Source organism: Mangifera indica, chromosome 7, assembly GCF_011075055.1.
Source record: "Mangifera indica cultivar Alphonso chromosome 7, CATAS_Mindica_2.1, whole genome shotgun sequence".
Classification (NCBI taxonomy): domain Eukaryota; kingdom Viridiplantae; phylum Streptophyta; class Magnoliopsida; order Sapindales; family Anacardiaceae; genus Mangifera; species Mangifera indica.
Window position 1 is genome coordinate 17,586,897 of NC_058143.1, and position 21,937 is coordinate 17,608,833.

General features: G+C 36.5%; 3 protein-coding genes across 5 annotated transcripts; 1 reads left to right on the plus strand and 2 right to left on the minus strand.

Moving 5' to 3' along the window:
* The first annotated feature begins 1,742 nt into the window (after positions 1 to 1,742).
* Positions 1,743 to 10,544, plus strand: LOC123221912 (mediator of RNA polymerase II transcription subunit 33A-like). 3 transcript variants are annotated; one of them, XM_044644889.1, is made up of 12 exons: positions 1,743 to 2,165; positions 2,552 to 2,662; positions 3,277 to 3,624; positions 3,948 to 4,267; positions 4,380 to 4,471; positions 4,948 to 5,308; positions 6,110 to 6,320; positions 6,887 to 7,001; positions 7,182 to 7,343; positions 7,758 to 8,418; positions 8,768 to 8,911; positions 9,242 to 10,544. In XM_044644889.1, exons 1-12 carry the CDS (start codon positions 1,861 to 1,863, stop codon positions 10,366 to 10,368), a joined length of 3,957 nt encoding a protein of 1,318 aa, XP_044500824.1. In that variant the 5' UTR covers positions 1,743 to 1,860; the 3' UTR covers positions 10,369 to 10,544. The 3 variants fall into 3 exon arrangements, with proteins under 3 accessions (XP_044500824.1, XP_044500822.1, XP_044500823.1); XM_044644887.1 differs by having other exon boundaries at positions 1,746 to 2,165; positions 8,705 to 8,911; XM_044644888.1 differs by having other exon boundaries at positions 1,746 to 2,165; positions 8,705 to 8,911; positions 9,245 to 10,544.
* Positions 10,545 to 15,580: 5,036 nt separating this feature from the next.
* Positions 15,581 to 18,045, minus strand: LOC123221914 (pentatricopeptide repeat-containing protein At5g19020, mitochondrial). The gene has a single exon (XM_044644890.1). It carries the CDS (start codon positions 17,842 to 17,844, stop codon positions 15,754 to 15,756), a length of 2,091 nt encoding a protein of 696 aa, XP_044500825.1. The 5' UTR covers positions 17,845 to 18,045; the 3' UTR covers positions 15,581 to 15,753.
* Positions 18,046 to 18,627: 582 nt separating this feature from the next.
* Positions 18,628 to 21,695, minus strand: LOC123221915 (uncharacterized protein At5g19025-like). The gene is made up of 2 exons (XM_044644891.1): positions 20,932 to 21,695; positions 18,628 to 18,910 (listed from the first exon to the last, which is right to left on the minus strand). The coding sequence occupies exons 1-2, from the start codon at positions 21,534 to 21,536 to the stop codon at positions 18,868 to 18,870; spliced, it is 648 nt and encodes a 215-aa protein (XP_044500826.1). The 5' UTR covers positions 21,537 to 21,695; the 3' UTR covers positions 18,628 to 18,867.
* Between the last annotated feature and the right edge of the window lie 242 nt (positions 21,696 to 21,937).

Consider the following 21,937-nt stretch of genomic DNA (forward strand, 5'->3'; position numbering starts at 1 on the left):
TGGGGTTAAAAGCACTTTTTTGATAAGTTTTATTTGAATCAGATCACTCATTTAAAGTTAAATTGATTACATTAAATAGATAAAATCTCGAATCTAATGATCATCTGACAATCACTATATCATGTAAATTAAGAATTTGATTTTGATATATCGTAAATGGGGTTTAAACTCATACTTTAATATTTGATATTTTTTACTTTTTGTTATTTAAAATCAAAATATCCTTTTAAGATTAAATCAATCGTATTAAACAGTATCATATTTATTATATTAAATAAATTTAAAAAATTTTATATTAAAATATTATGAAAAATATTTGGGTAATCAAGCTCCATCGGAGGCAATATTGTAGTGGTCCCATAGGAAGCAAAAAAATCACTTTGATTTAACTAATGAAGCCACTACTCCTCATATCATGCCTACCTACTACTAAAGATTGAAAAGCATTGCAATTCTGCCAAACGTTGGTATCAATTGGAAAAAGACTTGGCTTAAAGCAATACCTAAAACTTGTAATTTTTTATATGAATAAAAAGATGCCAATCCCACCAATATTCACTACTTAGTATGTGGATGGGAACTATGCATCATCTCTAGTCATCATCCTCACCCACCCTAACAACTCTCTTCTGTTCAACACGTTATCCATTTTCTTTTCTTTTCTTTTTATCGATTTTAATAAAGTTTTTATATCTCATGTCATTAATGATAATAATTATAAAATTTAATTAAAATTTCGTAAGACTTTTGCAATGATGTTAACATTTTTATTTATATCTCGTATCAGTGATAAGGATGTCATTTTGTATGAACTAATAGCAAACATTCAATATTAAGATAAATATGAAAACACGCACGAGGTAAATAGATCTAGATATCTAATAACTTATATCCAGTAATAAACATTCAATTTTAATGAGATTTAAGAACCTAAAAAAAAATTTTGATTTGACCCGATACTTAGGTATTCAAAAAAGAAGAACCAGATCTAAATATCCAAAATCCGAGCATCAAAAATTCTTTCATCATTCTTAACTTCTCCAAATATGCAAGTCTTTGCCCCATTCAGACTCCAAGTCTCTCGCAACATTTAAGCTGATACTACTAAAATTGTATCAATAAAAGTATTCAATACTTAACCATATAAATCATTTTTAACATTAGTATTATTATCAAATTAACACATAAAAAAATGAAATAGTTATTTTTTATCCGAATTTTGATAGATTTATTGTTCCATTTATCGATGACAACAGGACATTTAGAACTTCAGAGTTCTGTAAGCTCTTTTTAACTGTCTTAACAAAAATTCATGGCTGAATTGTGATTCATGTATATGTGTGTATATATATATATATATACCACATTTAGCAAAAAAAATTATTTATTTATTTATTTATTTATTTATTTATTTATATTTTGAAAGCAATTATAGGGGATTTTGGAATGTTAGAGTTAATTGAGAGGGTTGGTTGGTGGGCCACTAGTGATTCTGACATTCATAAAATAATGATTTTTGAATTGGTAATATATTTTCATCTGTTTGACAAGGTCAAGAATGGTATTATATTAGATTTTTATAATATTTGAGTGTGTACTATCGATAATAAATTAAATAATTTTTTAAATTTCTATGTCCGTGTTTAACTTAATTAACAATAAATAAACAAGCAATAAGACAATATTATTTATTATACCACTTTTACCCCTCATTCGATTGACTTTTCTTTGTTACCCTCGGCCAATCAACGGCTCCTATGAAAAAAGAGACAAGCTCAATCAACCTCTACTTAACTGAAAACAGATGGCAGAACAGGGAGTTCGGTTTGTCGGAAGCGGAAACTGAGTACTGGGCCCAAGATGACGGTGACTGTAGCCGGAGGTGGAGGAGGCGGTGGCGATGCTGGTGGTGGAGTTTGGGACAGCGTAGTGGAAATTACAAAGGTGGCGCAATTAAAAGGAAGTGATCCGTTATTGTGGGTTGTACAGTTGTCTTCGAGTTTGAATTCGGCGGGAGTGAGTTTGCCTTCAACTGAGTTAGCTCAAGTGTTGGTTTCGTACATTTGTTGGGATAACAATGTTCCCATTCTATGGAAGTTTCTAGAAAAGGCTCTCATGCTCAAGATCGTCCCTCCTTTGTTCCTCCTCGCTCTGCTTTCTGACAGGTTCTTGTTTTGTTTTGATTTTTTTTTCATAGTTTTGGAATGAATTTGTTTCTGTTTTTTGTGTGTTGGATTCGTTAGTTTTGTGTGTCAATGTGAAAGCTGAAGAAAATGAGAAAACTTTTCCCAAAATGGATTCAAAGAAAAGTCAACTAGTTGATTGAACCGGCTGATTTCTCTTCTTCTTCTTCTTTTCTTGTGGTTCCTTTCAAGTCTTCGATTACGAATCAACCTTTCTTTTTTCATCGAGAAACTGAAATATTTGTTGTTCCAAAGTGGCATATTGTGAGTTGATGTATGGAAAAAATTGACTTATGGTGACTGCTGTTTAGTTGAGAGTTCTCTGTTATAAGTTTATGCCATATTCAGGTTGTTTTTTCTTGATACAGAGTCATTCCATGTCGACGTTTGCAACCAACAGCATATAGGCTCTACTTGGAGCTTCTCAAAAGATACGCTTTTACACTAAAATGCCAAATTCATGGACCAGATTATCAAAAGTAAGTTTTAGTTCTTCCTGTTTGTTTTTTGTATGAGAAGTGAAGCACTGTTATTGCATTGCCTGCTTTATATTGTAAATTCGATCCAGGAGAACCAACTATCACCTCTGTTTGTTTCTTTTGATTGATTCTTAGACTTACAAATTTGAAGACATTTCCAGATTTTAGTGTTTCTTAGGCAATAACTATGCTACTGCTTTGCTGTAATAGGCTTCTCAGCCCTGCATCAATTATTTTTTAATAATATGAAACAGATTTCATTCCCAGGTAATTTCATTGGCGACTTTAAGATATCATTCTTTTATTAATAATATTGTTTCAATTTCAGCCATTGCAAACTTTTGGAAGCTTTATTTACTGTGTTACTATAGCTATTCACTAAAATGAAATTGGTTTTAATTTATATGGTTCAACACCAATGAATGCCCTTATTGTTGCCAATTCATGTGTGCATAGGTCTTAAGTGTTTGATTTTTACTTTGTGTTGTCCATTTATGTTACTAGTGCCTGTGAAAAATTCAAGCAGGTTATTATTGAAATGATTATTGTTTATACTACATAGGTGAGAGTTGATTATTATATCCTTCTTTTCTTTATATCTCTTCTCTCCACAGGGTTATGAAATCAATAGATGCTGTTCTTCATCTTTCCAAGAATTTTGGTCTGCCAGCAACTGAGCCCGGCATTCTTGTGGTTGAGTTTATCTTTTCTATAGTGTGGCAATTGCTTGATGCATCACTAGATGATGAAGGTTTGCTGGAACTTACCCCAGAGAGGAAGTCTAGATGGCCAACTCAACCATTAGAAATGGAAATAGATAGTTGCAATGGCTTTGATGAGGAGAGGACTGAATATCATGAGAGATTGCATAATATGAATACTGTGATGGCGCTTGAGATAATTGGAAAATTTCTACAAAATAAAGTGACTTCTAGGATTATTTATTTGGCACGACGAAACTTGTATGTATTGGTTCCCTTGAACAGTTGCTCTCAAATCTTATGCATGCTAACCATAAAAAAATTATGATTTTGTTTTATTGGTCGTGCAAACAATGGACATAGTAAAAATTGAAAACTTATTAATATTTTGGATAAAAATATTTAAAACTTATCTTCAATAAAGTATTGTATATATGTCTGGGAAAGTTACATGAATACTTCTTTGCCATTGTGGTCTGTTTAGGTTTACTCCAATTTGAAAGACTCTAGCTGTCTTGTCTTTTTAATCAGTTTTCTACTTACCCTTTTATCTGTTGCTTAACGCTTCCCTGCCACTTCATTAGGCCCACATATTGGGTAGGTTTCACCCAGAGAATTCGGCTGCTAGGAGAAAATTCATCAGCATTGAGAAATTCAAAAATTTTAACTCCTGAGGGTCTTCTACAGTTGGTATCTGATACTCGTATTGTCTTGTCTCGAGAATGCAAAACAAGTTCACCAAAGAATTTCCATGCAGTTATAACCTTCAGATCTCTAGCTTGTTCTACTGGTCTGCGCCATGGTACTAGTCGTTCTACACTTTGGCTACCACTTGACCTGTTCTTAGAGAATGTTATGGACGGATATCAAGTTAACAGTACAAGTGCCATTGAAATAATAACTGGTAAATGTAGCTTTTGTGCTTGCCTCCAAATGTCTTATATGATTGAAATGGCATAAATTCCATTTGTTAAACAAATTGAAAGAATGAAAATTTGAGTTTCCTATTTGTGCAGGTATGATTAAAACACTGAAAGCAATTAATGGCACCACCTGGCACGACACCTTTTTAGGCCTTTGGATTGCTGCTCTCCGTCTCGTTCAAAGGGTTAGCATTGTCATGGATGATTGAAAAAAAAAATCTTTATCTTTGAAAAACTTTCTTATTTAATTTTTTGGTGCACAAAACGTAATGTTTCCATAAAGCTTTACCTTGAACCCCATATCTTCAGCCCTAGAATAAAATGAACCTTTTATGCCAAGGTTTCAGTCTTTCTAATAATTGGTGCTTTATCATCATAGTTAACAAACTTTCTGGATAGATATAATCAATAATATGCCTACTGCTAAAATTAGATCTCCGAGGAAGAATTTAGATTTGTGAAGTCAAATGCCTTGTTTTTTGTCATGATTTTATGTTCATATAAGTTCCTTGTGTTTGGCTAATTTTAAATTAAGAGGCATCCACACAAACATAGAAAAAGTAGAGGATTATTTTCTATGTTTCATTTGGTATTGTCTATATTCATTTCAAGATTGTACTCTTATTGATTTTTCTTGTATATTATTCTCTGTTGCTACTAGGAGAGAGATCCGATTGAGGGTCCTAAGCCTCGCCTAGATCCTCGTTTGTGCGTATTGTTGTCAATCACACCTCTTGTTATTGCGGATCTTATTGATGAAGAGGAGGCTGCACCAAATGATGAAACAGAATGTCGGTACAGCAATCAATGGAAAGAAAATAAGGGTCCATGGGAACGTCGAAATGATTTGGTCTCCAGCTTACAGGTACTAGGAGACTATCAGGGCTTGCTGACTCCACCACAATCTGTTGTTTCTGCAGCCAATCAGGCTGCTGCTAAAGCTATGTTGTTTCTCTCTGGCATCAGTGTTGGGAGCGCATACTTTGAGTGCATTAATATGAAAGACATGCCTATCAATTGCTGTAAGTAATATTTTGGTCTCATTAATCCTGATAAGCACAAAAAGGCATGGAATTTTCTTTGCTTTGTGATGCTCTTGACAGTGTGACCCTAGTGCATCAGGTTCAAGAAGGCCAAAAATCCTCTTAATATTTTTGCTTTAAACAACTCTGCATCTAAGTGCCTATGTATCACCCAACAGAAAAGAGAAGATAGTAAAACAGAATGTTGATTCTTGAAGCGTTTACAATGTATGAAAGTCTAGTCATAGGTGAAAATTACAAGAGTGTTGATTCTCCATGCTTTATGCCAGTCTGTCTGTTTGCCATGAGCAAAGTTTCGCATCAATTGATAATCTATGATGATATATGTAAACAGGTTCTCACTTAAAACCAATAACAAATTACATTTGACCCTTCTCTGAAAATTTTTCTTTGCGCTTTTGGAAGAATTTGTTTGAAATACATCTGTAAATGCAGAGATGAGAAAGACAAATGCAAGAAGCGGTAGGTACCTGTTAACATCAGTTAAATTTCTCGTTTTGCTAGAGTATGCAAGTTTTTAGTCAGTTGCAGTAAATGAGGAAAGTTAATATCAGTTAACCAGAACAAAATGGTACAAAATAAATTCCCCGACTGAGACATAACTGTTGAGAATACTGTTTAGTGGAGTTAACTTTGACAAAGTTGATGTGTGTATTAATCTGGTTTTTCAGTCTTTATCTGGTAATTTAAAGTTGGTAATGTATCCTATCAGTCCACTGGTGCCAGCATTACTCCTTAGCATATAAGGCTTTCTAATCTTAATTTTATGTCCTTGTTCAGCTGGAAATTTACACCACCTGATTGTAGAGGCTTGCATTTCCAGAGATCTTCTGGACACATCAGCATATTTCTGGCATGGCTATGTGAATGGACGCATTGACCAAATACCTCGTAGTGTGCCAACGCAAGTACCTGGTTGGTCATCATTCATGAAGGGAGCTGCATTTACACCTATAATGATTAATGCTCTAGTTTCCAGTCCCGCTTCAAGGTATACTTAAATCTGTTTTTCTGAGTTGATTTGAATGATCAAGCCTTACGGTTTATGATTGTTGGAAATTTATCCCACAAACTATAGTTCTACCAACTGTTTGCTATAATCAAATTTAACTTCTTTAGGCAATTTTGAAAGTTCTGGATTCTTCAATTTGATTGACAAATCATACCTAAAGGCTGAGAGTATGGGTTTATTCAAGTAGTTCGCCATGCATTGAAGGTCGTCAAACTTAGATGTGAAACATTTCCAGTGCAATAATTAGCCAGGAGGTTGACATACAGTTTGCAAAATCATTTAAACAACAATAATGTTATGAGAATAAATTGGAATATTGCTTCAGCAGTTAAGTCTTACACATCATTGATGGTTACTCCAATGTGCGAACACTCAAGGGTGCTCTCTATGCAAATAACTTCTAAATGATTTTCTAGTTGTTTTGATTTTGGCCTGGTCTTCAGTTACTCCTTTTTCTTTCCTGAAGCCAGGTATATCAGATGCTCTTTTTTGTAAATTTACCAAGGGTAAAGCAACTGAATTTAAGCTCATGGATTTGATGGAAGCCTGGCAGAGCTCGAGAAAGTTTTTGCGATTGCTGTCAAAGGATCTGAAGATGAGAAGATATCTGCTGCTACCATTCTTTGTGGAGCCTCTCTAATCCGAGGTTGGAATGTACAGGTAATGTGATAGTTCTAACATAGTTTGATTTCTGTATTTGTTTGGTTTAATATTTTACCTATGTGTTCTTCATTAAAATGAAGGTAGCTGGGAACAGAAGCAATTTCATTTTCCTTTTTTCAAAGTTGTTCTCTGATTAAGTGAAGGTTCTGATTATGTTCATCTCTATGCTTAATGTAGGAACATGCAATTCAATTCATTACTAGATTATTGTCTCCTCCAGCACCTGCTGATTGTGATGGGAGTTACAGCCATTTTATAAGTTATGCTGCGATGCTGAATGTACTGATTGTTGGGATTGCCACTGTTGATTGTGTACAGATATTCTCTCTACATGGCATGGTAGGTTTCACTTTCACTGGCCTATTATCTCCCATGACATGTATAAAATATAAGATTTTACTTTGCGAGGTATCTTTTTTCTTCTGTGTCATTATAGGTTGCCTATCCAATGCTTAGTTATCTTCTACTGTTAGACCCAATAGGCACACCAGCAATGGTGGTGATATGATTTAGGGGTAAGGGCAAAGACAAGTATGGTATTCTACTACTGGGTTGCAAGAGTTATGGTTCTCAATAAAGCTGAATGCAAACAGTATTTCTTTTAATCCACACAATTGGTGAAAATAAGACTTCATTTTGTTAATTGGTGAAACAGTATCTCATTTTGTCTAACTTGCCCTATGTTATTTACTGGTTGAAACTTTCATGGGAATAATTTCTTCTTTCTTGGGTGTGGCTTTCTTCTCTTTCCAGGTTCCTCAACTTGCATGCTCATTGATGCCGATTTGTGAGGTTTTCGGATCATGTGTGCCCAATGTCTCATGGACACTCCCCACAGGCGAAGAAATCTCTGCTCATGCTGTTTTCTCAAGTGCTTTTGCTCTTCTTTTAAAGCTATGGAGGTTTAATCATCCACCTATTGACCATGGGGTGGGAGATGTGCCTACTGTAGGATCCCAGCTAACTCCTGAATACCTCCTCTCAGTAAGAAATTCCCATCTAGTGTCTGCTGAAAGCATCCACAGAGATCGAAACAAAAGGAGACTCTCAGCAGCTGCAAGTTCATCATACCCAAAACCTATATTTGTGGATTCATTTCCAAAAGTAAAAGTATGGTATCGACAGCATCTAAGGTGTATAGCTGCCACTCTCTCTGGTCTCGTTCATGGAACTCAAGTTCATCAGACAGTAGAAGAACTTCTTAACATGATGTTCAGAAAGATCAACAGGGGAAACCAGTCTTTAACTTCTGTTGGCACTGGAAGTAGTGGTTCATCTGGAGCTGTAAATGAAGATAGCTCTCTAAGACCTAAATTGCCTGCCTGGGATATTCTGGAAGCTGTTCCTTTTGTCGTTGATGCTGCTTTAACAGCATGCACTCATGGAATACTTTCTCCGCGTGAACTTGCTACAGGTTTGTCTTGCATTACTTGGTTTTAGCTATAGCACAGACACATATTAGCAGGATGAAACCTTAAGACTGCTATTTTAGAATCCTATTGACAAAATTGTTTATTTATTTAGTTATTTATGTTATGGGAAACAAAGATAAAGTTGTAGTAAAGAAAACAGGGAAAAAAAAATATATGTTGATGAAAATTTCCCAAATGGAAGCTATTTGTTTGACCTGGGTACTCAAAACAATAAAAATTTCTTTTGTTAGTCACTGCAACTATAACCTAAATCACTTGATAATTCAGGGCTTAAAGACTTGGCTGATTTTCTTCCTGCATGTTTGGCAACAATTGTGAGCTACTTCTCAGCTGAAGTGAGTAGAGGTGTTTGGAAACCAGCTTTTATGAATGGTATGGATTGGCCAAGCCCAGCTGCAAATTTGTTAAATGTTGAGGAACATATCAAGAGAATCCTTGCTACCACCGGTGTTGATATCCCAAGCCTTGCTGCAGGTATTTTCATGGATAATTAAGTTAGAATGCTTATATAGATAATGTCTTTTTTGAGCACTATACATTCTTTAGCAAGAACAGAGAGAGTGGATGTTGAAACCATCTTGCCCTATTTCAGTGGCTGTTTTTGGCATATCTTCTTCAGTCTCTCTGCACATATTCAGTCTAACTTATTTTAAAATATTATCTGGCTCTAGCTGGGTCAAGTCATTTGATTCATACAACTGATAGAACAACCATAAGGAATTGCACTTGTGCAGGAATATGGTTTCTCATTAAAAAATCTAGAAGCTATTTTTTCAATATTATGACTAACATTTGTTTTTCCAGCAGGGGGGAGCTATCCAGCTACACTTCCTCTACCTTTGGCTGCCTTTGTAAGCCTCACTATTACCTATAAAATCGATAAAGCCTCAGAAAGATTTCTCAATTTGGCTGGCCCAGCCTTGGAGACCCTTGCGGCAGGCTGCCCGTGGCCTTGCATGCCTATTGTTGCCTCACTATGGACCCAAAAGGCAAAGCGATGGTTTGATTTCCTTGTCTTTTCTGCATCTCGAACTGTCTTTCTTCACAACAGTGATGCAGTGGTTCAGCTTCTTAAAAGCTGCTTCACTGCGACACTTGGCTTGAACACTAATTCTATCTCTAGCAATGGTGGTGTTGGAGCTCTTCTTGGGCATGGATTTGGTTCCCATATTTGTGGTGGGATTTCCCCTGTTGCTCCAGGAATTCTCTATCTCCGGGTTTATCGATCCATCAGAGATATAACGTTTATAACCGAGGAGATTCTATCTCTCTTGATGCATTCTGTGAGAGAAATAGCGTCCAGTGGGCTCCCTAGAGAGAAATTGGAGAAGTTAAAAACAACAAAGAACGGAATGAGATATCAGCAGGTTTCACACGCTGAAGCAATGACTAAAGTGAAACTTGCAGCTTCACTTGGGGCTTCATTAGTGTGGCTTTCTGGGGGTTTAGTTTTAGTGCAGTCAGTGATAAAAGAAACTTTGCCTTCTTGGTTTATATCTGTTCACAGGTCTGAAAGAGAAGGATCAGATGCTCTAGATGGGCTAGTCACAATGCTTGGTGGATATGCACTTGCATATTTTGCTGTGCTCTGTGGAGCCTGTGCTTGGGGAATTGACTCATCATCCTCAGCATCAAAGTGGCGTCCCAACATCCTGGGAACCCATCTGGAATTCCTTGCTAGTGCACTTGATGGAAAGATATCACTTGGTTGTGACAGGGCCACTTGGCGTGCCTATGTCTCAGGTTTTGTGAGCCTGATGGTAGGTTGCACGCCAACTTGGGTGCTAGAGATAGATGTAGAAGTATTGAAGAGGCTAAGCAAGGGGCTAACACAATGGAATGAAGAGGAGCTTGCCATGGCATTGCTGGGGATTGGTGGAGTTGGCACAATGGGTGCAGCTGCTGAACTGATAATTGAGCATGATAAATGACTTTGTTCTTTCTCTAAATTTCGCCCCATCTCTTGTGATTTATAATGAACAGTATGTAGTTGTAAAGTTCGTAAATATCTTCATTTGTTCAAAATTTTCGACCAAGGGTCGTTTGCCATAAACAATCTTTATTGTCAGCTAAATTTTGCTTGCTGCTTTGTAATAACTTGGTTTCATCTGTTGGTTTTTAATGGAGATTTGTATGCAAAGAAAGCATGAAAAAACGCAAAAAACAGAGGAGAAAAGAAGAAAAATCAGAACTGGAACGGAGGAAGTCTATTTGGCTGTGAAAAGTCACTGCTTTTTTCATTACTTTAATAATACATTTATATACATCCTATCTTACTAAATACAAGTACATAGCAGCTCAAATTAAGCTAAACCATCCAATTTCTTACAAAGCAAACCAAAAACTTACCTGCTCTAACAACTCCAAGCTGCATTGGTTACATTCCAACTAAATTCAAACTAAAACAATTCAAAATGGATAAGAAAGTTTGTCAACATATTCAATATATCAAAAATAAATTTCAGCAGCACTGCATACTTTACTTAGCTTCATTACTCCTCCTTGACAAACTTACTTACCATTCCCAATTTGTTCCTTAGTTGAACAAATTTATTTGTGCTAACAGCCTTTGTCAACAGGTCAACCAGTTGCTCTTCTGAACTGCAGTGAATTAGCTGGATTTCAGATTCTTCTTCTGCTTGCCTTATTGCATGATACTTGATCTTTATATGCTTTGTTTTGCCATGAAAAACTGGATTTTTAGTTATAGCCACAACAGACTTGTTGTCACAATAAATAGGTGTTGCATTCATTTGTTTTTCATGCAAATCACCTAATATCTTTCTCAACCAAATGGTTTGATTTACTGCAGAAGCAGCAGCTATATATTCTGCTTCTGCAGTGGACTGAGCAACAACACTTTGTTTTCTTGAATTCCAGCAGATTGATCCTGATCCAAGAGAGAAAATGTAACCAGAGGTGCTCTTTAAATCATCCATTGAGCCACCCCAGTCACTATCAACAAAACCATGTAGATTGACCTCCAAATTTCTGCTGTATAATATTCCAAGATCAGCAGAGTTCTTAACATACCTGAGGACCTTTTTTGCTGCTTTAAAGTGCTCTTGGCTTGGTCTTTGCATAAACCTTGAAAGCAAACTTGTTGCATACATTATATCAGGTCTAGTAGCTGTTAGATAAAGCAAACATCCTATCAAACTTCTGAAGACAGCAGATTCAATTTCTGGAAATCCATCATTCTTTTTCAGTTTCTGACTTACTACAAGAGGATTGTCAACCCCTTTTGCATTCTCCATACCAAACCTTTTCACTAATTCTTTAGCATATTTCTGTTGGCTAATGAAAATACCAGATTCTGATTGCAAAACTTCAATGCCAAGGAAGAAATTGAGTCTTCCTAAGTCAGTCATTTCAAATGTATTTTGCATTTCCAGTTTCAGCCAAGTGATTAGATTTGCATTGCTACCTGTAATCAGAAGATCATCCACATAAATGGACACTATTAACACATCATCATTTTCAGACTTCACATATAATGTAGCTTCATTCAAGCTTTTCACAAAACCAAGCTTCACCAAGTAAGTGTTTACTTTACTATACCAGGCTCTTGGAGCCTGTTTCAGGCCATATAAGGCTTTCTTCAGCAAACACACTTTCCTTTCATCTCCTTTTCTTACAAACCCAGGAGCCTGCTCTATGTACACTTCTTCATTCAAGTCACCATTCAGAAAAGCTGACTTGACATCTAATTGATGAAGAAACCAGCCCTTTTGAGCAGCCAATGCAATTAGAAGTTTAATAGTATCAAACCTTGCAACTGGTGCAAAGGTTTCAGAATAATCTTCACCCTCCTTTTGTGCATAGCCTTTCACTACAAGCCTTGCCTTTAACTTGTTTACAGAACCATCAGCATTTAGTTTTGTCCTGTAAATCCACTTGACACCTAAAACATGTTTATCAAGTGGCCTATCAACCAATTTCCAGGTTTCATTTTTCTGTATCATTTTTATCTCCTCCTGCATGGCTGCCCTCCAACCAGAAAACTTTGAAGCTTCTTCATAATTGGTAGGTTCAATCATTGCCAAATTACACCTGCTATAAATATCAGCAAGTGATTTCATCTTGACTGCTTTATCTTCATCATCACAATTATTTTGCTGCTCACTTTCTGTTTTTCTTTCATTGTGCACAATTGGCTCCTCCTTTATCTTCCTTTGGGCTGCATTTATTTCCCAATTCCACACTGATTCTTCATCAAACTTTAAGTCTCTGTGAATGCCAATTTTACCATTTGAAGGATGATATACTCTATATGCCTTGGACTTGTCACTATAGCCCACTAATACACCTAACTCAGCCTTCTTGCTCAATTTTTCTCTCTTCATTTCTGGAATAAAAGTCCAACAAACACAACCAAATATTCTCACATATCTTACATTTGGCTTTGAACCAAACCAAGCTTCATAAGGTGTTTTATCTTTTAATGCTCTTGTTGGCAGCCTATTGAGCAAATGGACTGCAGTATTTACTGCTTCTGCCCAAAATTTCTTTGGTAGATTGCTTTCAAACAAAAGACATCTTCCCATCTCCATAACAGTCCTATTTTTCCTCTCACTCACCCCATTTTGTTGAGAAGTATATGAGACAGTGAGCTGGTGTTTGATGCCATTTTCCTTGCAAAATTTCTCAAATTTTTCATTAGTATACTCTCCTCCATTGTCACTTCTTATCATTCTTAGTTTGCATCCACATTCATTCTCTACAAACTTCTTGAAGTTCACAAACACATCAATAACTTCAGATTTTTGTTTGATGAAATACACCCAACACATCCTACTAAAATCATCTATGAACAATACAAAATACTTGCTGCCATTTAAGGAATTTTCTGACATAGGGCCACACACATCAGTGTGCACTAATTGCAACTTCTCCTTGGCCCTCCATGCTTCACTCTTTGGAAAAGCAAGCCTTGTTTGCTTTCCCAATTGGCAAGCTTCACAAATTTTCCTCATCATTGCCACCTTTGGCATTCCAACAGCAAGTTCTTTCTCAGTCATCAATTTGATTCCATGTTCATGAAAATGGCCTAATCTTTTATGCCATTTAATTGATTCATCACCACTACTAACAAGTGCTTGAGCATTCACATCATTTAGCTCTAAACAAAAACTTCTATGCATCATATCTACCATCATTACTTCTACTCCTTTTGAGTCATACACATGGCATTTTTTATTGTCAAATTTTAGAGAATAATTATTTTCTAACATTTGACCAATACTCGGAAGATTAAGAGCAATACCAGGAACAAGTAACACATCATTGATCAATCTTGTACCTGAAATTGTTTTGACAGCCACTGTGCCCACTCCTTGCACTTGCAATAGCTCTCCATTTCCAATTTTGACATTGGAAATTTTGCTCTTTCTAAGGTTGATAAAAAGGCTTTTATCAAAGGTCATATGATTAGTGCATCCGCTGTCTAGTAGCCAATTTCGAGAATGAAATTGAGCATTATGGCAGTCCACAGTAAACAACTGCTCTTCAGAATGCTCCTCCTTCTCTTGCAAATTTTCAGCAACTTGAGCTTGCTGCTGAGTTGTTTTTCCTTTGTTCTTGCACACCTTTTCCATATGACCAAACTCCTTACATCCTCTACACTGAATCTCAGGCCTATACCAGCAATATTTTTCTGTATGGCTAGTTTTTTTGCAGTGCAGACAAGGTGGGAACCTGCCTTTCTTTCCTCTTTGCCTCTTATCATATCCATCCTTCTTCTCCTTTCCTTTCTTGTTAACATACTGCTTGTTTGAACTGAAACCAGCTTGTGTTTTTGATGATTGGGCTGCTGTAAATGCTCCTTCAGAGATTGTAACATTATCTCTAAAGGCTTGTCTCAATTCCATAGCTTGTAATGAATTGGACAATTCTGAAATGGTCATAGTGCTCATATCCTTTGAATCTTCCAAGGAGGAAATCTTTGCTTCAAATTTTTCTGGTAAACTTACTAACACTTGCTCCACAACCTTACTTTCAGAAGTGATTTCTCCAAGAAGAGTGAGCTGGTTCACTATCTTCATCAATCTATCAATGAAACTTTTGACTGATTCTCCATCTTTCATTCTAAGTAAAGCAAACTCTCTCTTTAAGTTGAAAATCTGCATTTGCTTTGATTTTTCACTGCCATGGAACTCTAGTTTTAACTTATCCCATGCCTCCTTTGCTGTTTCACAAGCCATGATTTTTGCAAACATAATTTCTGAAACAGCAGAATGGATACAAGACAAAGCTTTGTACCTCTTTGCTGTCTCCTCAGAGTGATGTTTAATCTGGTTCAGTGTTGGATTCTCAGGCAGTGGATTTGGCTGCTTATCCACTTCAACTACATCCCACAAATCGAAAGCTCTCAAATAGGCTTTCATTTTTACTGCCCAGGCTGCATAGTTTTCACCAGAAAAAACTGGTGCAGTCACTCCTGTAAAGTTGCTGGAAGCCATGGTTACTGCTGAGTTCCTTCTTTCTAACACTTCTACAAATCTTCCTTGACACAGGCCTTTACAAAGACAGAATGCTCTGATACCAATTGTTGGTTTTTAATGGAGATTTGTATGCAAAGAAAGCATGAAAAAACGCAAAAAACAGAGGAGAAAAGAAGAAAAATCAGAACTGGAACGGAGGAAGTCTATTTGGCTGTGAAAAGTCACTGCTTTTTTCATTACTTTAATAATACATTTATATACATCCTATCTTACTAAATACAAGTACACAGCAGCTCAAATTAAGCTAAACCATCCAATTTCTTACAAAGCAAACCAAAAACTTACCTGCTCTAACAACTTCAAGCTGCATTGGTTACATTCCAACTAAATTCAAACTAAAACAATTCAAAATGGATAAGAAAGTTTGTCAACATATTCAATATATCAAAAATAAATTTCAGCAGCACTGCATACTTTACTTAGCTTCATTATCATCCACTGACAAGATAAAAGATTGGCAAGGGGCAGGGCAATCTTGCAAGATCAGTTAAAAATTAATGTACCCAAACTTATGGCGAATTAGCTGCATCTCCAGTAGTCCGAGTCTAGCTTCTTAATAATTACCATTGAGAAAATATGCTATAACTAATTGAATGCAGGGTGACTGTAGATGCAACAAACCAAATGGTGTAGAAAGGAGTTGATAAACAGAAGACAACAATATAAAAGTTTTATTAATGATAAAGATGAAAAATTTTCTGAGTAAAATCTTAATGTATATATAATTTTCACTGATGATAAAATTAAAAAATTATCTTCACTGAGCAGCAATCTTCATCCTCATGTTAGGTTTGACTAAAACCTGATCAAGAATTAAAGGACGCCACTGCACCCAGGTAATCTCTTCATTCCTTGACTGCGCATAATTTTCCTTACTGAAAGTGCATCCTCCCACCTCCCTGCATCGGCATATATGTTAGATAAAAGAACTCTACTTGCACCATGAGATGGTTCCAAACCTGCCAAACTCTTGGCAGCCCTTTCTCCGATTTCCACATTTCCATGTGTTCTGGATGCAGCCAACAATGTGCCCCAAATAACAACATCCGCCTTCATAGGCATGCTCAAAATTATCTCCTCAGCTTCTTCTAATCGCCCTGCCCTGCCTAAGAGATCTACCATACAACCATAATGCCTGATGTCAGGATCTATATTATACACACTCTTCATGCTCTTGAAGTATCTCTCCCCTAAATCTACCAACCCAGCATGGCAGCATGCACTCAGGACTCCGATGAATGTAATAGAATTAGGCTTAATATTTTGTCTTCCCAATTCATAATATATTCTGAGAGACAAGCTTGCATGTCCATGCATTGCTAACCCACATATGATTGCATTCCAAGGTGAGACAGTTAATGCCTTCTCCTTGACTTGATTAAACACTTCTAAGGCAGAATTAATGCTGCCACATTTAGCATACATGTCAATAATAGCAGCACCTAAATTGTCATTAAGAGGGATGGAATTATTACAAACATATTCATGAGCCCATTGTCCTTCTTTTAGTGTACCTAAAGAGGCAATTGCAGAGAAAACACTCACCATAGTGATTTGATTTGGTTTTACTCCAGAAGCTACCATTCTGTGGAAGAGTTCTAGAGCCATGATAGGCTGATCACTTTGAGCGTCACCAGAAATCATAGTGCTCCATGAAAAAACATCTCTTTCTGGCATGTTATTGAATAATTGTCTTGCTTCTTCAATCATTCCATTTCTTATAAACCCTGCCAGGAGGGCATTCCAAGATGCCATATGTTCCTTAATTCCGGTCTCAAATTGCAAACAAGCAAGGTTGATCCTCCCTGAGGCTGCGTAGAAATGAATAATTGTAGCCTGTATAAAAACATAACTATCAAAACCAGCCTTCACTATTGTACTGTGAATTTGTAAACCCTCACTGATTGCCATGGCTCGAGCACAGGATGAAATCATATCCACAATCATGATATCATTTGGTGCTACTTCATCATGTAGCATTGCACGATACATCATTAAAGCTTCACCTAACCATTCCACTTGCAAGTACCCATCAATTATTGTGCCCCATGAAACCACATCCTTTGAAGGAATCCTGTCAAACAACTCTCTTGCAGACTCAATTAGCCCCGCTTTTGCATACCCATTTAACATCACATTCCATGAAACAATATTCCTTTCCTTCATCTCATCAAACAAACTTCTTGCATCCCCCAATCTCAAACATACACAATACATGTGTAACAAATTAGTTGAGACCAAAACGAACCCATCCATCATCATTTTAATAACCAACCCATGCAACATTCTACATCCCCAATTCCCATCCACATGAACACAACTCGAAATCACACTGGCTAAAGTTACCTCATTCGGCATAACACCTACATTTCTCATATCCTTAAAAGTATCAATTGCTTCACTCCAATGGTCACTTTGAGCAAATCCCATTATCATAGTAGTATACGAAACACAACCTTTATTCGGCATTACATCGAACAGCTGGCGCGCATCATGTAATCTACCATTTCTAATATGCCCAGAAATCATAATGTTGTAAGATACTGGATCCAACCTAGAACAAGAATCAAAGATAAATTTTGCATAAGAAATGAACCCGCATCTCGCATACATGTTAATCAAGCTGTTCTGGATGAAATTTTTTGATTCAAGGCCTGATTTCAAGATCAGAGAGTGGATTTGGAGGCCTTGAGAGATGGCGGTATTGGTTGCTGAATACTTGAGAGCTGAAACTAAGGCCTTCTCGTAATTTGGGTTTTGAGCAGAGGTTGTGGTGGATTTGAAGAGAATACAAAGATGGTGGAGCGGGGAATTTTGGTTTGGGGAGGCGGTTGTGGTGGAGACCCATTTGAGATGTGAAAATGAGAGTAAAAGAGAAGGTTTGTGGGTGAGAGATTTGATCATGAGACGAGATCATGGGAAGGAATTTGGATTACAGAGGGGGGAGTTTTTTGGAGGCAAAAGATATCCGCTGTAACGACCATTTAAGCGTTGGTTATGGTTTCTCTAAATTTCTTATAAATTACAGCCATAAAAGTACCTCACATTATTTTTCTCATAAAATCTCTTGCTGTATAAGATTTTCGGTAAATTGGAATAAGTTAGTGAATTTGATGAACCAAAATGCCCCAAAAATCATCATAGTTGATGAGAATTTGACTTTTGTTTAAGTGGTTAATTTTTTTTAGGATGAATTTTAATTTAGTAGATAATGCAGGCTATTTCAACCATGAAAAAAATTAAAATTGAGCACTAGACCATCCTTCTTGTGTGAAAAGTGAAGACATATGAGTTTGTGAGTGTGACCCATCATATTGAAGCATACGCAAAAGTAAAGTTTATAAAGCCAGTGCAAGGCTGAGGATGGAGATCAACCACAGCCTCATCACGGACATTCATTCATCAATTCTCCTTTATTTGAGGCAAGATTCCCAACAAATTGCAAAATTCTTGCCTATTTGAGTAGAATTCATATTAAAATTTCTGAAACCAAACCAAAAATGCAATAGGGGGTGAATACACAAGCAACTCCATCACTAGTCCCAAACCCATCCTCAAATTGTTCATGCAAAATGGCTACCTAAAAAGCCACTCTAGTAATCAAGTAGTACAACTTGAAATATTTATGAAAGTTCAACTTCATCGCCATGCTCATAATATAATAACAGGGATTATAATACAGCAATATTATTCAAGCGAACAAATAATCTATTTCGCATTTCATATATTTATTCTCATTAAATTTAGTATATATTTCCAGAAATGAGACACAATTATCCAGACAGGGAATTGAATTAGATAATTGTTCTGATTCAAAGTGAAATCTTCTAAAAGTTGAGAAAAGATTTTGAAATCTGAAAGGAGAATAAATAGTGAAAAACATGGAATATATAAGGGGAAGTCCACCCAGAAAACCACCGGGAATAGTCAGCGACTATCTCCTCCATTTGAAGCCAGATTAGCAATAGCCCTGCATTGCCACCAATAAATATAATATTAATCATACCAACAAATAAAATATTTGAGGTTTTGAATACAGTTCAGTCAGTCTTAGATATCATAGACAGCATATAACCCTATCAACTCTGTTTGAATACAGTGAGTGAACTTTCTGACTTTCAAATGCAGATGCAAACAATTATGACCTATTAATTCCTTCAATTTATATAATAATGCAAGGAAGGACAACAAAATCTATAAGAAAATTTGCTTGCAATTCAAGCCGGAACAAATGGGTATGAGCAAGTGTGTGCTTGCAAGGTAAAAGGTTTTTCTCAGTTAAACAACATATAATCTTGTCTAAGAAAATGGCAAGTGTCAAGGTTTCAACAAATTGAACATTCTTGGATAAACATGACAAAATTGGGTAGGCAACTTCTTTAGATTGTTCACTACTGTCAAAACATTGTTAATTGATCCGATGATGACACTCAGAATGCCCAACAGCTTTTCAGATATAGCCTAGCTCTACTTCAGAAAGACAACCTTATACAGACCTGCATGATGGTTTAAAAGGAGGCAAACTAAATTATCATGACTTTGCTAAGTTAAAGCTAGAGAAGCAAATCCAGAATATATTTATCACTCGTTGGGAAGTTTTAAAATGCCCAAACCAATTCCAACTATTGGTCTGCTTGACGATTTTGGCTCTTACTAATACTAAAGACTAAGAAAAGTCAGTACAAGAATCTTGGAACTTAATTGCTTAAGTCTAAATCTTGTGCTCTGGGATGTCAAAAGAGATTTCCATTTACAAAAGCAATAAGTATAATGCAAGTTTTTAGCAAAATATTTAAGTTAATGATAGAACGAATGCAAGCGTTATAGAAACTACAAGGATTACCTCTACTATATCATATTAAGTAACTTTTCACACGCACGAATAGAGACATTCATGATGTGCATATACATTTCTGCTGAGCTTCATCAATAAATTTACTTTGTTCTTATGCTATCAAAGATCAATGTGAAATTTAACTCCCAGATTTAAGGCAAAACTCATGCAATTTGGCAAATATAGGCAATCCTGTGACTCGCACCTTGCCACAACTTCAAAGCCTTTTGTTTCGTGTCTTTATGGTAAGTAGGAGAGACATAATTTGCTCAAAGGTTAGAACCACAGTTAGGGAGAGTTTATAACAAAATTTGACAATAGCCAAGGAAACCTAGAAAAGGCAAAAACCCAAACAACTGAACCACTTGGCCCATCATAGCTTCTTTACATACTTCTTAATACAATATATCATAATGGCTAAATTATAACAGAATGTTAATGCAAAAATGATATATTCTTAATATTGAATGTGCAACAACAACTAACTTATATAAAGAGTAAGCCTCGCACAGGTCTACCACTCCTACACTTGCACTGAATCAATAAAGAACTTGAAACCTTTCTGGTATCTAATCTCTAAAATGAATAGCATGTAAAACTTCAAATAAGAGATGCAGAAGAATTAAATGAACCTCATCTTAGCAAAAGATGTGACAAAACCAGAAATTGATTAATATTAACAAAAACAAGAATGCACATCTTGACAATTAGACAGGGATGCACCAACTATCTGAACAAACAATGAAAGACAATATCTATGCTTTAGTATATCTACATTCTCAATTCCCAAGGTCAAATTTTGTGCCAGAATGATAGTCCAAATAGGCATGAGCACATCGTTTATCAAGATTCTCAAGCGTCCTAGACTTCCAATGTTTGCAACAAAAAAATCGGCATCGCAATTCCAATGAAACTCAGAAAAAAAATTAATCTCTAACAAGAAGGAATCCATTAATTCACAACTGGGAGGAATCCATTAGTTGAAGAAGGAATTACATTCCGGTGACCCAGATGATCAGAAATACAAATTCACCTAAACAAAGTCAACCATTCATCACTTCGTACAAAATGTTTTACTAACAACCAATTCAATCAATCAATCATCAAACAAATTCATAAGAAAACTAAAAGAGTTAGATATTGAATATAAAACTGACTTTTTATGCTTTCTGCCGCGCTTAGGCCCCCAGCCTTCAAGTTTAGCGATGGGGCAGCCACACCGGGCTCGAAACAACAGAACGGCCCGACCATTAGTGGGGGCCATCCTTCGTAACTCGGCCCGAAGACACTCATAATCAGGATTAGACTCGGAGCCACCTTTCCAGGGCAAGCGATCAATGTCGTCGGCAACACCCGATCTCACACAATCATCTGTCTGAAGTTGCAAATCAAATTCCATAGCCTTCTTGAGGCCCTTACAATTAGGGTTATGACACTTCCTGGAGCGGGGTCCACAACAGAATTCAACAAGTAAAACCATGAAGATGAAGAAGAGGAGGAAGCCGAGGATATAGGGGACTGGGGGGAGGAAGTGAGGTGAGGAGTGGGAGAGGAGGAGGGAGAGTGAGTGGAAGATGTAGGAGAAGTAAGAGGAAATTAAGAAAGTGCCGGAAAACAAGACGAGGATGAGGATAAGGAGGTCAAGGGTGGCGGAGGGGGAGTGTTTGCATAGTTTGGAATTGGAAGTGGCAGTACCGGAGGTAGAGGAGGAGGTGGTGGGGGAGGGCATGGCGGCGCAGAGAAGGTGGTGGTGGTGGTGCATGTTAGGGAAGACGAAATAATGGGGGCTTGTTTGTAAGGGAGAGAAAGAGAGTGTGGGTGGGAAGGAACCGGGAAGAGAGTCGGGGAATGCATACACGCGCCTTCAGTGAGAGTGGGGATAGAAAATATATATTTCTTTTTGCTCTTTTTTTTATTTTCAAAAAAATATATTCTTTCCTTGACGAAGCCCAATTTGGCTGTTTTATGAAATATTTTTGTTTTATTATTAAATTTAAAAGTAAAAGTGTTTTCTATATACTTTTAGTATACATGAAGAGTTTCTAGCGGAGGCTATAATTGTAAATGAAAATGTCATCTCATTGAAGTGAAGCCATACCCAATCAATAGGTTAGATTCCAACCGATTTTATTTAAATTCAAAAATAAATTTAATTTGAATATG

Bases quoted from the DNA above. Each gene is read 5' to 3' on its own strand.
- LOC123221914 (XM_044644890.1), bottom strand. From the start codon at position 17,844: ATGATCAAATCTCTCACCCACAAACCTTCTCTTTTACTCTCATTTTCA.
- LOC123221915 (XM_044644891.1), bottom strand. From the start codon at position 21,536: ATGCACCACCACCACCACCTTCTCTGCGCCGCCATGCCCTCCCCCACC. The intron at 18,911-20,931 runs GTCAGTTTTATA...GTGGCAATGCAG, and splicing joins CGCGGCAGAAAGCATAAAAA to GGCTATTGCTAATCTGGCTT.
- LOC123221912 (XM_044644887.1), top strand. From the start codon at position 1,861: ATGACGGTGACTGTAGCCGGAGGTGGAGGAGGCGGTGGCGATGCTGGT. The intron at 2,663-3,276 runs GTAAGTTTTAGT...TTCTCTCCACAG, and splicing joins CATGGACCAGATTATCAAAA to GGTTATGAAATCAATAGATG. The intron at 8,419-8,704 runs GTTTGTCTTGCA...TTGATAATTCAG, and splicing joins TCCGCGTGAACTTGCTACAG to GGCTTAAAGACTTGGCTGAT.